Source organism: Gouania willdenowi, chromosome 3, assembly GCF_900634775.1.
Source record: "Gouania willdenowi chromosome 3, fGouWil2.1, whole genome shotgun sequence".
In the NCBI taxonomy this organism is placed as follows: domain Eukaryota; kingdom Metazoa; phylum Chordata; class Actinopteri; order Blenniiformes; family Gobiesocidae; genus Gouania; species Gouania willdenowi.
The window spans coordinates 36,844,330-36,861,503 of NC_041046.1; the positions used below are offsets into that span (position 1 = coordinate 36,844,330).

At 37.4% G+C, this 17,174-nt stretch overlaps 1 protein-coding gene across 1 annotated transcript in view; it reads left to right on the forward strand.

Annotated features, from left to right (window-relative positions):
* pde8a (phosphodiesterase 8A) overlaps positions 1-17,174 on the forward strand; it is a 71,770-nt gene that overhangs the window by 31,758 nt on the left and 22,838 nt on the right. Inside the window, exons 2-8 of the mRNA XM_028436954.1 lie at positions 4,411-4,467; positions 10,575-10,765; positions 13,495-13,551; positions 13,726-13,780; positions 13,970-14,058; positions 14,194-14,272; positions 16,024-16,164. Coding sequence (XP_028292755.1) covers positions 4,411-4,467; positions 10,575-10,765; positions 13,495-13,551; positions 13,726-13,780; positions 13,970-14,058; positions 14,194-14,272; positions 16,024-16,164 — 669 coding nt within the window. The remainder of the gene's footprint in view (positions 1-4,410; positions 4,468-10,574; positions 10,766-13,494; positions 13,552-13,725; positions 13,781-13,969; positions 14,059-14,193; positions 14,273-16,023; positions 16,165-17,174) is intronic.

The following is a 17,174-nucleotide window of genomic DNA, read 5'->3' on the forward strand; positions in this document are numbered from 1 at the left end:
GTGTGTGTGTGTGTGTGTATTTTTACATATGCCTGTGAGTGTTGGTGTGCATCTGTGTGTGGCAAGCAGCTTTTTTTTTTTTTTTTTTGTTGCACAACCTTGGCCGACACATCCAACGCAAGTTGGCTGTGTCGTTGTGAGTTAGAGCGGGAAGTCTCCCTGTAGTGTGCTGTTCTCTTCAGGCTTCGGCTCGCCTCAGGATTCGTGGCCCAGCTTCTACATCAAGGCCTTGACCTCAACCAGTTCATCAGCGCACAGCAATGCAGTGGAAACCTGAATTTTCTTCTATTTCTTTTTTTCTTTTTTCTTTTTTTTAATGTGGGTTTGAATTTGTTCCCCGATACTCAACCTTGACACTGGGACGGGGTGACCCGATGCCTTTCAGAAACTAAGAAGATTTTTTCACCAATTTGAGCCCATTTTTGCTTATTTTTACCCTTTTTTTCTGCAACTACACCAAACTCGCTATTTTCTAAACTATTTTCATCACTTGTTTTTGCTCTTTTTAATGCCTTTTTTCTATATTACTCTTATTTAAATGTCTTTTCTGCAATTTTTTTCCACTTTCAAGGCACTTGTAAACCCTTTCGACCACTTTTCCACCTAATGCCACATATGTTGACCCATCATTGTCACTTTTTAACTCTTTTCACCATATGTCATGCTTCTTTTTGCCAGGTTAACCACATTCACAATTTGTCACTCCCGTTATTTACCAGTTTAAACTAATTGTTCCAACTTTTTTCTGCCACTTTCAAACCAATATTGACACTTTGAACCCTTTTTAACACTTTTTTTTTGTCCGTTTTCGCACACTAATTTGCAACTTTTAACCAATTTCTATGGTTTTTAAAATTCCATTTTCAACACCTTTTCCACCATTTTTGGTCCCTTTTAGCCTATTTTATTTCTGATTAAAACAAGGATTTACATTTATAAGATGACCATATACTATCGCCCATATAATAATAAACTTCCTGGATAACAGTGGATATTATTCAGAAAAATAAATAAATGTGGTTATCACAGATTCATAGAACAATGGACCATCATTTTGGCTGACTTTATGGATGGGTAACAAAAATCTCTCCCCTTTATTCTGCCTTAAAGATGGCCCTGTCTTCACATGACTGTTCTTCAATGTTCATGTCTGTATTCAACCACCTTCAGGTACAGTGGGGGTCCCCGGTCTCTGGAACCTTTATTTTGGGGGTCACGAGCTGAAAGGGTTGAGAACCACTGCCCTACATTTGATTATTTAATGTTTTATTTGATTTGATTGTTCATTATTTTATTTTTTCAATTTAAGGTGACCGTGAGAGATTTTGAAAGGCGCCTGAGAAACAAAATATATTATTTTTTTATTATACGATCATCATCTACAGTATGTCTTTTACCCAGTGGTAGTCTTTAGAAAAAAGTATCACTCCTGCAGGAAAATGAATAAGCGGTCTGAGTCTCTAATCAGAGTGAATAAAGCTGAGAAGGGAGTTATTTGTTCTGACACACATGGTTGGAGTAACTCAAATCACATCTGACAGCAGTAAAACTGGCTCTTGTTTATTGAAAGCCTCTAACTGGAGAAATGGTTTGTGGCATTTTAATGTGTTAGCTGCCATTGTGAAGCCACCCAGACGCACACGCTAGCGTGCACAACCCCCCCCTCCCAGTGCACATGCGAATATCATGCGACTTGGCTTGCGTGTCTGTGAAGGATCAGTTAATCACAGAACATCAGCTTGTAGCCATCCTCATTCCAGACTCCGTGTTTGTGGACAGCTACAACAAACGCTCCACTGTGGGGATGACGTCAATTTGGCTACAACCGAAAGCTAATCAGCTTTTTTTCCCCTCTTTGTTGATTCACAGAGCTTTTCTAAAGGCTTACAATTTAGCAAGAAGTGACTTAGTGCAGCCCGGCACGCTCTGAAATTCCTCACTGTATTCCTCCTCACATGTGTAGATTGTTTACGGAGACGAGGAATTCTAGAGGGATGGCGGTCCATGAGGGGCTAGGTTGCTATGGTTACTAGCCCCTGCGCTCATGCTCATTTAGCAGGAAGGAGGCTAAATCATTTTGAAAAAAGAAGAGTATGCTTGTGTAAAAAAGTTAAACAATTTCAACAAATATATGTTGCATAAATTGTCCCACAACAATAAATTAATATTACAGATGTTAGTTGATCTTAAAGTAGAATTATTGCATAGATTAGTCACATTCTTACGTGCATTTGCAAAACTATATTAAAAAAGTAGTGCATATTGTCTCACTTTATTCAAAATCAATTGCAATGTAAATGAAAGTGTAATTCCTTGTGCGGGCGCTTATACAAATTTGTGTTCTTTAACCAAAAGCAATAAAACTGTATTTCATAAATTTCCACAAGTTAAAATGCAATATATAGCAATAACAAACACAAATACTTTGTTAATATGGTTAAAGGTCCACGGCATCATGTTGAACTGTTGGTAGTAAAACAGTATGTTAACATGAAAATGTGCAAACACTCAATATTTACCACAAAACCTAAATATATTGAGAAGATGAATTGCACACATATGCCGTTACAGGCTTTCATTTTATCATTTTTATTGATATATGTCTCAAAAACCATAAATAAATTCAATTTATGCTTTATATTTTTGATTAACTCTCCCTCACAGTGACGGATAGATCTGTAGAAGTTTAGAAGAATACTTCAATAAATCATCATTTGAGCATTACAGAGTGATTTTATGCTTTAGCCTAACTGTATGTATAATAGTAATGTATGTATAAAATATTGTTTTCATGTAGAATAGACCGAATAACGAAGACTGCTCATGAGCAAACAAACAGCTTTTTCAATTGCATTGTTGACACAATACCACACTTTGTATCTCTGCAGTGTCTCGGCCTGCTAGCATTTTAGCATCTGGCTATTAGCATGCTTGCTTCTCAGGAGCTTTGTTTACAGCAAAGAAGTTGGAATTTTGCAGGATACGAGAAAAAGCTGTTAGGGATTCAGATGTCAATATTGCGATGATGAGTGGATGGATAATAAAATGTGTGATAATGATTTATAATGTTTGTTCTCTTTATGTTCTAAGAGCTTTTATTGCATGGCTATTATTTTTGCTATTGCTGCCTAAAATACATTTTGTTTTGCAGCAAAGCAATGTTCATTTTATGGGCTAAAAAAGTGAAAACATTCAGACTGTATTGTGTCCAAAAATGTAAATGTATTATAATGTTCAGCAAAACTTGGTTGATAATGCATTTCTAATGTAGGCAGTGTGGCTAGGGATGCTAAAATGTATTTTGGCCCCAGTTAGATCTTAAGACCAGACTAGTTTATTACTTACATGTGTAAATTATAACCCGCAGACCACTAAACGTCACTCATTTCCCTTTAATTTTTGCAAAAATATCATGTAGGGCAGCTTAGATGTGGTGATATGTAGCCCACAGGCCTCCAGTTTGACATGCCCTTTGTGACCCCAAATGCATATACATTACTCATTTGAGTATTTGCAAGTCATTTATTGCTTGGATTAAAAGAAAACCCTTATCGATCTCTCTATTCTACTTTATTATTGATCTGAATTAATAGACCTTGTTGGTGTCATCACTGGCCTTGCCTAGACAAAGAAAGAGTTTGCATGTTCTCTCTATACTTTTATGGGTTCTCTGTGTATCTTTGTTTTTTTGCACAGACTAAACTATTTCTTAATTGTGTGGATTTTCAAAATATGTCATAGGGGTGAATGTGTGTCACTCTGTGGTGACCAGGGCATTACATATGGAGTGAGAATCATGCCGAAACCTTGTAAACAAACAAAAAAGGTTTTAATCACACCCAACAATTCGCGAAAATGTACAAAAAATATCCTTCAACTACAAAGCAGGACATCTCTTAGAAGGTTTACTGGCATTTGTGAATCGGCCAATTGAATCTCAATCTGATCACGTGTCAAAAGTCCCATGACCATTTTTCGTTGTTGTGTAATTGGTTTTTATACTTGACTGATTCTTTTTGTACTTCAAGGTTATTGTTTTAGTACTTAACTGATTTATTTATTCATTTCGAAAGAACAAAAAAAAAAAAAAAAAAAAAATGGATGCTGTATTTGTTTGTGAAACATTGTGTATTTGTTTAATAGGTATGTTTCTTATTTGCATAACAAAATGCATTAGTTTGTGAACAATGTTTTTGTATTTACAAACCACTGAGTTTGTTTGTGGATAAAACAGATTTTGTTTTTGTGTGGTTTTGACATGATTTACATTTTTTTTTGAGCAATCAGAATCAGAATTCCTTAATTAATCCCAGGGGGAAAAAAAAAACGAAACAAATTGCAGATACTGTACGTTGTTCTTCTTCACCCTAACTCTATTCCTCTCTCTCTATCTCTCTCTCTCTCTTTCAGACAACATTGACGGAGGTGCAATTTGGACCAATGAAGTTATTTAAAGACCCACTTCAGGTATTGTAAACCAAAGCCACACAGAATTGATTGATTGATGCTTACACAGAACACCTTTCCACAGAACTCCAAGGAAAGCTCCAGGGAATATTTCCTGTCAATAACATTGGGAGCTTTTAGCGAATTTGAAATGTCAACACTAAAAATAGTGTTGACTTCCTCAAAAATATTGTAGCTCTTGAAGGAGATTAAAGAAAACACTAAGTCACCATGCAAACATTCAAAAGAAGACGAGGGAGGGGAGGAAAACTGTTAATGGACGCATTGTGTGCAGCGCAGCCTTGGGTTGTCAAGGCAACAAGGCCGGACATTTATGACCAAGGACATACCATAATGAACAATGAACGTTATGGAAGAGCTGCACAGAGGGTCTGTGGACATCGCGGACAGGACATTCAGTGACGCTCAGTGGGTCATTATACACACTGTGTTCGTTCTTTGGACGTTTGTCGCTGCAAATGGGGAAAAAACTCGGCTTTTCAGAAACTTTAATCACATTCTAAAATTTGTAACTGCCAAGAGTTACAAATAAATCTACAAGTAGCTCAATTAAATAGTTCTCAAAGTGAAAGTTACTAGTTACTTTCACCACCCCCACATTTATTTTTGGTAAGAAGCCACAGTTCCCTTGTGTACAGTAAACATCCCATGAATAAACTTAAAAAGGAAGAGATGAAATCTTAAAAGATTTGTCAAAATGTACAATAAACAAAAAATAACACCAATAAATTAAATTCAAAATTAAAAAAAAATTTATCAGGCTCATTCATGAACTCTAAAAATAACCTCCATTCAATGCTGTTTTGGTGCTGTGCATTACGTTTATTCTGATTGGTCGGCTATGATGTGATGCATTTGATTGTTGTCTGGTCATTTCATTTGTTGTCTGGTCATTTCATTTTTTCTGCAGTGACACAATGTCTGTTGATCATTTTACAGTTAAAATAATAATAATTTACTCAATAATGGTTGGATGTAGAAATGTAACAAACTACTTTTTTAAAAACATAGTTAAGTACAAGTACAATTACTGATTTAGAAATAGACTCTTAAAAAGTAGAAGTACCCATAAAAGCAATTGTAGTAACGTGAGTACTTAAATAACATCTGATCAACTTGTAACTTTACGAGAAATATACAGTCCATGCAACTATCTTTAAAGGGGACATATGGTTTTAAATCCTTCCTTTTTACATATAAATCATACAGTTGTGGTCTATATAAAGCGAACTGCAATGCTTGGGTCTGAATTCCTCATTATTATAGCTCCACAGGCCCCTTTTCTACCCCTTTTCTGATGTGCTTCTGAGAGCAACTCGTTTTGGTGCGGTCTCTTTAAATGCAAATGAGACACTCCATACCCCGCCCCCTCTTCAGGTGACACTCTGTTCAACTCCACCCTGCTCGGCCATTTTTGTAGTTTGATAGAAGAGATACGGCTATGCAGCGGCGCATAAACTTTTTATTCAGAGGTTATTTACAAAATGTCAACAACAGAAGACTTGTCCATCCAGCTTTACATGTTCGAGCCAGAGTCGGACCCAGCGGAGCGAGATTAAAATGAAGATGATGAACCTGCAGAACCCTAACAAGTGAGCTAACACAAGCACCAAGCTAACGCTAGCGCCAAGCTAATGTCACAAAATGCATTTTAATACAGTCTTTTCAAAGACAAAAACGGCAAAATGAAATGACTAATGAAAACTTTAGACTTAAATTAAATCACGTAGGCCATATCATCAAGGATCTAAAACGAGCACACAGCGCTAACATATGAAGTCTGAAGACGGTGCAAAGATAGAAGGAATTGAACCCTCAATCAGACAAAGTCTTTCAGCAAATCCTTCTTTATACTGGCGGAGGTTGCAGAAGCAGTCATCCTTGAAGTGCTTCGCGCACACAAAAATGACCTTACCCACAGATGTGGGTACATTTCCGTGAAAAATAAAACTCAACCAGGCACTTCAAAAAGGTTCTGATGCTGGGAGACGGTGTAATGAAGCTTGTGGGTTACTACATCCAACAACCGAACATTTTGACTTATCCTCTCGTAACTTCGGCATCCTTGAGCTTGGACTACAAAATAAAAGCGAGAAATAAAAATGGCGGATTGCTCGAAGTGTTAGACCTGGAGTTGATGTACTAATTTGGCAGTTCCGCTGCAAATACTGTGATGTAATAGTTCAAAAAACATAATAGAGAATAGAAAAATCAAAACAGATTGAAAAATATGAGCAAAACCAAATATAAAGATATCTACGGAGCACCTGAAGAGACTAATTTGATTTTTTCTGTACTTCTAAGCACTCGAAATATACAACAAAATGCATTTAAGGGCTAAAAAAGTGGATTTAGCATGATATGTCTCCTTTAAGCCACGCTATGATGCACAAACAAAAGCCAGGGTTGGGGTCAATTATAATTGTAATCATGTAATTGATAATTCATTACAATTATTATGTTATTGAAATTGCAATTGGAAAAAAATATGTTACTGTTGTAATAATAGAGTTGTAATTGAGTTCATATAATGTAGTTTGTAATTGTAATTGGCATGAAAAGTCTATAAAAACTCTCAATGCCAGCCATTAAAATGTAACAATTTCATTTATTTTTTTTACTGAGATAAGGCTATCATAAGACCCTAAAAACTAGTTCAGATATGATGGGCACCCCTAAACTGGAATTAAAATGCAGTAAGGCATGAAAAATAACAAAAATCTGGAATTTTATTTTATTTTTTTTTATTTTATTTATTTATACAGTTTATTTCCGACATGGTTACATTCACTTTTTTTTTTTTTTTTTTGTACATGCCGAAAAAGGAGACGAGAGAAGCAGTTTGCTTATCTGGGTCCCGTCCCCTGTTTTACCATCGCAAATTTACATGGGTTCACATGTCTCTCTGGTCAAACATTCTTGAGTTGTTCTGAACAGTCCTTTTTTGTGTATTCTCATTTGTAGTCAGCGTTGTCTTGTTTTTATTCCTCCTCCTCTCTATCGTTGTTCGTGTTGGCCTTGTTCCCTGCCAGACGTTGTTAGCGTTCCTCCAGTTCAAGAATAGTTCCTCTTTCGAAGGTGTTTGGAAGGTTTTTCCCTTTTCATCCATAATGTCACCACTCGGGAATGTCTCTTTTGGACACACAAGTTTGCAGCTTGTTTTGTCTCTACATCAAGGTTAATCCAGCTGTTGTTAGTTCTATTGGCAGTGTTGTATTTTCCACTGTTAGATTTAACTTGTATAAACACATTATTATATCTTAGTTCATAAGCAAGGTAGTAATTTCATTGTATTATATCTTAGTTCATAAGCAAGGTAGTAATTTCATTGTACAGGAAAACGTGTTTCTAACTGCACATATGACAATAAACACTTTGAATTTAAATTTAATGTAATCCTTAATCACCCCACCACCTAGCAATTGAAATGAATAAATGACAGACCTTTTTTACTCTTGGTTTTCACATTTAATTCAGTCTCCGTAAAATAATCACAGTCTGAGTTTTGTTTCCAGTGTTTATATAGATCTGGGTCCATATCCATGATTACCATCAGTAATGTTGTTGTTTAGGTGGATCCTTCGTATTTTCCCAAGTCTTCCATCGTTTTAATGAGGATTGGTTTTCCTTTCTCTTCTCCCAGTGGTGTGATATAAATCCTGCAGTTTCTTGTCCACGTCCTCACAATTTTTCCTCCTTTTTTTATTTGGCGTGCCTTCCATGCAATGCTTGCATTTTGTTTCGTCAGGTTTTCATTGATGTACACCTTCATTCCCTTCAGTTTATTTCCTTGCTTCAGTAGTTCTCCTTTGAATTTCATATTCGTGAAGGTTATTTTTACAGCTCTGTTATCATTTTTCTTTGGCAGGAGATGGCAGGAGTTGATGTTGTCAGGGTTCAGGACAATGTCCTTCGACTCCAGGTAGTCAATGACTGTTGTTCAATCGATTTTGTTTCTTCGTCACTCGCGTAACTCCTGGGTTTTATCTTTAGGCCTGTGATGATGACATCTTTCTCTCTTTCCTTTTGTTCCAGCTGTTCAACCCTGGCGTTCAACAATTTTATCTCTTCAGCATTTCTTTCATTCTTTTCTTTCAGTACCTTTGCTTCGCTTTGTAGGTTTTCCAGTGAGTTTTCCAGCGTCTTTTCCAACGACTTTATCTCGGCAGATAGGTTTCGTAGACCCTCGCGTATCATCTCCTTGACCTCTTCCAAACCCGAATTGGGTTCTGAAGGGCCTCCCTGCGGTTTTTTCACCATTTTCCTTCAGTCTTGGGCCCAATTTTTCAGGCTGTTCAGCTGTAGCCAGCTGTAGCCAGCCATGTGAATGCATCCACATTTTGCAGGTGAAGCAAAAAATGGCAAAACTTTGGAATTCTTTTGCTGAGATAAGGCTACCATAAGACCCCAAAAACATTTCATGGGGTTATTTCTTTCAGGCTCAGTAATTGTGATGTATTGTATTTAAAATTTAGTAATTGAGAATGTAATTGTAATTGACTTTCAGGGGAAAAATAATCATTTTAACTTTAATTGTAACTGAAAAATATGCCGGTCACTTTAATAATCATAATTGAGTTGTAATTGAACATGGATAATTGAAGACGTAATTGACCCCAACCCTGACAAAAGCTTTGGATGATGTTAAGTGAGTGAGACTCAAACCAATTCTATGTTTGAGAGGTCAGACGTTGTGGTCTTTGTCCAATGAGCTTCAGTCTGACCACAATAGGGAAACGAGGTAGAGCCAGATCTCCTCTTCCTGTTTTTGTCACTCACAGCTGATCCTGTCGTGGCCTCCTCTGGCTGCTGCGCCTCCTTTATCACAGCTCACAGGATCTGGTCAGCTCTCTCTCTCTCTCTCTCTCTCTCTCTCTCTCTGTCTCTCTCTCTGTCTCTCTCTCTGTCTCTGTCTCTGTCTCTGTCTCTGTCTCTGTCTTCTGGATGGCACGATCAGATATTTATTACCCTCTTAAAGCTCTTTATGTCTCTTTCTTTTTGTATTTCTTTTTTGACAATTATTGTACATTTTCATCGCACGTGAGAAACGGAAACACTTTTGCTTGAGTTAATTGAGACGAGAACTCATCAAAGTTGAGGCCTTTGTGTGCTGATCTAACCTCACAGGTGTGATGCACACCTAAAGCTGCAGAACAAGCTTTTTTTCTTTCTCCTTTACATTCCCCTTGCCTGCTGCCAACAGTTGGCGAATGACGTCTTTTTGAGACGATGACTCATGGATTTACTCTCAGTGCAGCTCTGCTCTCATGGGCGGGGCTTAGATCTCTGGTTTAGTATTTACGCAAGTAAGGGGTTGTATCAGAGCGTGAGAGAGAGAGTGAGAGGGGTCTCTGTGGCTGCAGCACTTTAGGCCAGAGACTGACTGGGATTGACTGGGACAGCCATAGACAGACTGGGGCTGACTTGGTCATACTGGGGCAGCCAGAGACTGACTGGGACTGACTGGGACAACCAGACACTGACTGGGTCATACTGGGACAGCCAGAGACTGACTGGGTCATACTGGGACAGCCAGAGACTGACTGGGGCATACTGGGACAGCCAGAGACTGACTGGGACATACTCGGTCATGCTGGGACAACCAGAGACTGACTGGGACAGCCAGAGACTGACTGGGTCCTACTGGGACAGCCAGAGACTGACTGGGTCCTACTGGGACAGCCAGAGACTGACTGGGACATACCGGGACAACCAGAGACTGACTGGAACATACCGGGACAGACCACAGTCAGTTAAGGCCAACTAGTGAAACATTATAAAACCTCATAATATGTTAAGGTTTCATTTATTCAGACAACTTTTTTCAGGAAATGTACTTTGATCTCTTGACATGTTTCGACTGTCATCTGCCTGTTTTCCTCAGAGGCAACAGCTGATCGCTTTCATGTGTCCTTATGATTTTGGGCGTGGCTAACTCTCAAGTTTGCCACACCCAGAAAGAACTGAGAAATGAGCACACAGCACTGCACGATAGATAAAATAAATGAATCAGTCATTGTTAGTCATTTTGTGTTAGCAGCTGCGATAGTGAGTGACATTATGATATGATATATTTTCTTTCTCTTTCTTACCCTTATATTCTGCAGGTACTTTTAGTTTTTGCCAAAGAAGATAGTCAGAGTAATGGCTTCTGTTGGGCATGTGAAAAGGCCAACTTCAGGTGCAGCATAGCGCGAACACCTGAGGCGGCCCTCGAGTGCTTCTTGGAAAAGCATCACGACCTCGTCATCATTGACCACAGACATTCCAGACACTTTGACGCTGAAGCACTGTGCCGGTAAGACTAACATCTCCTCCTTGGTGTGCCTTGAAACTTCATTGTCATTTAAAACTAGTGGAAATGTACAATAGAAAGCATCCTTCATAAATATGTCCAGGCATAATAGTGGACAGTCACAAAATCATTATGTAGGTAATATCTAAACCATTTAAATGTATGCTAATATATAATTTGATGCTGTCAAGGATTGTCAAAAGTTGTCAAAAGTATCGATATTCAACAAAACTGTATTGATACTAAAAAAAAAGCAGTGTACTGTACACACCTTCCCTACCTTTCTATGCAGATGATATTCAGTTGTATCGCTCCTTCATCGACTCAGAGTTTCACTTTTTATCTGACTTCTTGGATTGTGTATCTTTTATCAAAAACTGGTTTTCAAATTACTTTCAGATAAATTCTAACGAAAAGGAAACTCTGAGCATCGCTCCCGATAAAAACATCCCCCAGTTTAAGAACTCCCTTGGTGGTTTGAGCTTGTCTGTGAAAACCAGAAACCTTCGGGTTGTGTTTGATCAATCAATGTATTTGGAGGGTCATTGTCGTCAACTGACCAAAAACTGTTTTTATCACCTGAGAAATGTCTCTAAAGTCAGGAATTTCTTGTCAAAATTGGATCTCGAAATGATCATCCACGCGTTCATCTCGTCTCACATTGATTATTGTAATTCTGTTTTCACTTGTTTCAACAAGTCGACTCTAAACAGACTTCAGATTGTACCAAATGCTGCTGCCAGGCTTTTGACCGATGCGCCCAGAACAGCCCACATTACACATTACCCCCATTCTATCAAGTCTTCATTGGCTTCTAGTCAAATTTCGCATAGTTTAAAATTTTAGTCCTGACTTTCCCAGTGTTGCATGGTCAGGACCCTCAGTATATCACTGATTTGTTGTGCCCCTACACTTCAGGGAGCACTCTTTGGTCTTTAGGCCAGGGTTTCCTAAAGATCCCTAAAACTTATTTTAAACCCGGGAGACATGGAGTTCTAGGCTGTAGCCCCCAAACTCTGGAATGACCTTCACCAGTCCCTCTGTGAACTTGACTGTATAGAATATTTTTAAGAAACATTTGGTGACTTTGCTTTTCAGAAAAGCTTTTGGTTAAATGTATTTTAACTTTTATTATCCTTTTCATGATGCTGCTCCTGTTGTTTTAATTTATCCTCTGTTCTTTGTGATTTCTATCTGCGAAAAGCGCTTTATAAATAAAAATGTGCTTACTTACCTTATATTTAGATATTTAGTCTTGCACAGCACTACCTTAAAATATTGTTCTAATTGTTGATGTTTATTTTGTTTTATTTATTTTTTACACTATCTTGGATTACCTGAAACTTGTCATTACAATATCGCCTATATCAATATACATGTTTCTATAGTTTATTTTGTATCAAAATACTTCTTTTAGGAGTCACTGCTTTCTCTTCTTTTCAGAACATCATTAAAAGCACAGTTTCCTAACCCAAAACTTCCCCTAAACAAGCCACACTACAGAACTCACTCACACGTGCTGTCCATTATAGGAGAACAAGCTAAAAGTGGGACATATTATACAGTTGTTTGTTAATAAATGTGTCTGCAAGATCTATATCTTATATCAGCGTTGGGTTCAATTATAATTGTAAGTGCATAATTGTTAATTAATTACAATTATGGCGTGATAAAATATGAATGTAATTTAAATAATCTGTTGTAATTGTAATTAAATTGTAATTGAGTTTAGGTAATTCACTTTGTAATTGTAATTGCCATGATAATTCTATAAAAATTGTTCATTAGAATTTTACACAAGACTGGGGAACCATGTAACAGTTCTATGTACAGTTCTACACAAATGTAGTTAACAATTATTAAAATGTGTTTCACATCAAGCTTTCCAACATTTTACCATTTAACAATTGTTTTTAACGATACTGACACAAAAAAGGCTCAGACGCCCACACCAAAATCATTAAAACCTATATTTTCATTGATTAGGAAGCCTAACAAGATAATCAATAGGTAAGGAAAAAATTAGATGATGGATATTTGTTTTTAGTGTATTTTACAGCTGATTTAGGACCCGTTCTTTTAGGAGATGCTAACACAAGACGACGGTTAACTTTTATTAGGTTATTTCAGGCTTAGTGATTATGATTAATTGTAATTTAACTTTAGTAATTGAGAATGTAATTGTAATTGACTTTCTAGGATAAAAATGAATTGTAATTGAACATGGGTAATTGTAACTGAAAAATGTAATTGACCCCAACTCTGTCGTATGAGTTTTGGTCTATATCGCCCAGCCCTAGCGCAATCTTGGTAGAACAAAATGGCGATCTCCTTCGGCCTCCGCTGCTGGCTAGGCAAGTGTAGTCATGTCAGACCACTCTCTATCTTTAGCCTCTGCCTCAAACCAAAAACAGATTTACAAACATTCATTTATCCTGCCCAGTGTGTATGTTACCTCTGTTCATTTTAGATGATCCATATGTTTAGTGTACACGCTTGGGCTCTGATGGGGAACTAAAGGGCCTTTATGGCCACTGGCTTGGGGAAAAAACCACAGGCGGATGAGTGGCCCTGTACACTGCATTCTTTCAGAGGCCTTTGGCCGCCTCACTGAACTCCACCACTAGGTTGTGCCTGCTCGGGAGAATTGGAGCATGAAAAACTGAGAAATACATTGATTTGATGCCATGGGCTTCTCACTGGCTAAATCGCTCCCTCTGCTTTACACTCAGGTCGATTAGAGCGGTCAACTCTTCAGAAAACACTGTGATAGTCGCCGTTGTGAAAAGGTATGTTCCACGTTCTTCATTCTGGCCTGTGAAAGGTTACAAACATTTAGGATTTAAAACGTCTGGCTCCCTAGAGGCCTGTCAGCCTGCAGCCTGTCACACACCAAACAATAATCGTTCTCCTAACAAGGATTTGTGGTGTTGATGTTTCACTGCATACATTCTCTTTTTAAGGCCAGACAGAGAAGAAGCCTCTGTAATGCCGTTGATCAATGCCGGCTTTAATAGGGTAAGCCTGTATTTTTTTTCTGTGTTTGTGTGATTCTACTGATGGGTTTTAAAAGCCTTGTGTCAACATTGGATGTAAATGCAGAATTCGATCTGTTTGCTTGAGGTGCACAGCACACACATGCATGAATCTGAGTGAAAATGAGACTGTAGTTGTTGGGATTGACCCTGTGTTGCTGTGACCTCTCAGAGATATGTGGAAAATGCCAACATGATGGCCTGCTACAATGAGCTGCTACAGTTGGAGCACGGAGAGGTGCGAGCACAGTTCAAACTGAGGTAAGACGGGATTTCATTTTTTTTTTTAGCTTTACCTATTATTAGAATGAATATAATCACTTTTTTTCTTTTTTTCTTCTAATTGTTGTTGTACATGACAGTGACTGATCCTGTAATGTCGTTTTTCTTCACAAGGGCTAGCAATGCTATTTTCACAGCGCTAGAACAAAGTCAGGAGGCTATAGAGATCACTTCTGAAGATCAAATCATTCAGGTTTGTTCAAAAGAAACATTTCTCTTCCATTTTTTTTTTTTCAACATTTTGTCTCGCACCTTCTTGTTCCACCATGAACCAGGTCAATATTCAACCAAGAAAAGCTTGATTAATCTCAAACAAAACAATTGTTCAAATTGCTCATATTTTAGTTTTTGAAGAGATCGGGTTTAGCAAAAGAATCCTCAAGGAGTTAAATATACAACAATGTGTGGTATCACAGGAAAATTATGTATGCAAACGTAAAGCACTGCAATTGACGATACACTGACTTCAAGATACGATACAATAGTCCAGTGGTTCCCAAACGTTTCACAGTCCTGTAACCTGAAACCATGAACCAGCTACTCATGCACAAAAAACATAATGTAATGTCGTATACAATGTATCCCTACAGTGACATTTGTAAATGTATAATAATAATAATAAAAAGAATAATCTGTAAGCACGCAAGAAACCATCTTATCTTATTTCAGAATTATCAATTTATTTAATTAATTAGCCTACTGGCATTTACAGTAATAATCTTTTTCATTTTGGAAAAATACATCTTGTTTGAGAGAGTTTGAGTCTTAAATTGTTCTCCACACAAAGTCTTTTGTTAAAGTGTTTTTTGTTTGTTAAAGCAAAGGGCGTCAAGCGCATTCGGCTAGCGCAAAGCAATGTAGATCTCGCCCCATTTCCGCTTTTTTTTGACAAGATTGTTTTTCTGTCACCACTAGAGGGCAGTCTTACAGTGGGAAATGTGTAATTTGTGGCAATGCATGGAGGCTTCTAACTGCTGCTCTATTTATATTCTAGTTTCCAATGTTGTCACACTGTTTTCATTTTTTTTTTTTTTCACGTACACCTGGGGGTACCTTTACCCCACTGAGATCCTAGGCAATAGACGATAATAGGCTCACAATAACAATAAAATACTTTTAGAAAGGAAAATAAAAAGTGCAGTTACAAAATACACCATGTTTTTATTTGACTTTAACTCTTGACATACAGTACTTACTCTAGGTTTGATGTTTTCAACTCTATAGGAATAAAATTTAAAGAAACATAACAATCTGATGTGTATTAGATCATGCAGGTTTTTTTTTAATCAACTCCCTCTACCCTCGCATCACAACTCGTACCCTCAATGATGCATCTTGTGAGGTCTTGATATCGCGATATATCGTCCCATCTTTAGTATTCACTGACAGTCAGATGAGTAGAAATACTTGAAAAAATAGGTGCTATTAGTCTGTAGCATAAATTTTATGTTTAGTTTAATTTGAAATGTGAATATTTGTATAACTGGACAAATTAAAGTTTATGTTTGGTTCAATTTGACAGGATCTCAAGTTAAATATAGGAACACTGTATCCTTTTTGTGTTTCTCTTATTGTGCTTGAGAGTTGACTGTAAATTTGCACGTTGTCTGGATGAGGCTTTTTGTAAGCGAATACTGCTGACATGATCCCCATAAAAAGCTTCAAGGCAATAACATAAATCATCTTTGAACAGCTTCTGCTGACATTTTTACTTGTGTATCAATTTCCCTTCCCCCTAAATATATTTGTAAACAGTCAGGTTTCTTTTGACTTTATTTTGTTTTCTCCTGTATTTAATATATACTAAGGTAAATGGATAAAAAAAAAAAGGCCAAAAATCTGTATTGGTCTGACTCATGAGTCAGAATATACACATTTTTATTAAACAGTAGATCCATATTATTAAATATATGCTGAATGCTGTAGTTTGTATCTCTTTTACAGTATGTGAATCCTGCCTATGAGTCCATCATGGGCTACCAGCAAGGCGAGCTGATAGGGAAGGAAATAATAGAAGTGCCTAAAAGTGAGAAAAATAAGCCTGATCTTCTTGAAACAATAAACTCCTGCATACGGAAAGGAAAGGTAAGATGTTTTTATTAAATCTTTTTGCACAATTCAGACACCACGTGTTTTTGTTTTGTTTGTTTTTTACACCGTTTGATAGATTGAACTTTAAAGTTTCATATATTTTTGAGGCCATGTTTGACACTGGTCAGAAATAGATCACTGTGCACAGGCACCTTTAGACCTCGCCTCCTGGCTTTGTGTCTGTGCATTGAGTCGTGCACGTGTGTAGTGTAGTGAGCCTGCCCGTGCCAGTGTCTGTGCAGCCGCTCTTTCATGTGCATAGACACAGCGGCTCATGGCTGTGCTGTAATCTTACTACACAGAGATTGAAGGTCAGTCCCAGACAGACAAACAGCAGGAAGGCTCTTTTTAAGCTGCTGAAGCCAAGCTGTAGGAGGGGAGACATGAAACGGGCTCCGACCGTCCCCGCCTTCGGGCTCTGAAAAGCTCTGACACCCCAGATCTGTCCGTCCATCCCACTGCTAACACTGCTGATGCTGCCGCACGCACATTTTGATGTTCTTTTTTAAAGTATATTTGGATATGTATAGCAGGTCAATAACATTATTCGGTTGCAATTACATCTTCAATTATTCATGTTCAATTACGGTTACAGTGACCAGCATTTTTTCCAATTACAATTATCTTTATTTATGTTCTCAATTACTAAAGTTAGATTGCAATTAATCACAATTACCGAGTCTGAAATATATAACCTAATAAAAGTTAACTTTCGTCTTGTATTAGCTTTCTGTTAGCATGTTAAATGATAACAGGTCCTAAATCAGCTGTAAAATACACTAAAAACAATTATCTATCATCTAATTTTGTTCCTATCTATTGGTTACTTTGTTTGGCTTCCTAATCAATGAAAATATCGTTTTTAATATTTGTTTAAATGGTAAAATGTGGGAAAGCTTGATATGAAACATATTTCAATTACTGTTAACTCCATATGTGTAGAACTGTACATAGAACTCTGACATAGTTTCCCAGTTCTGCGTTAAATTATATATATATTGACA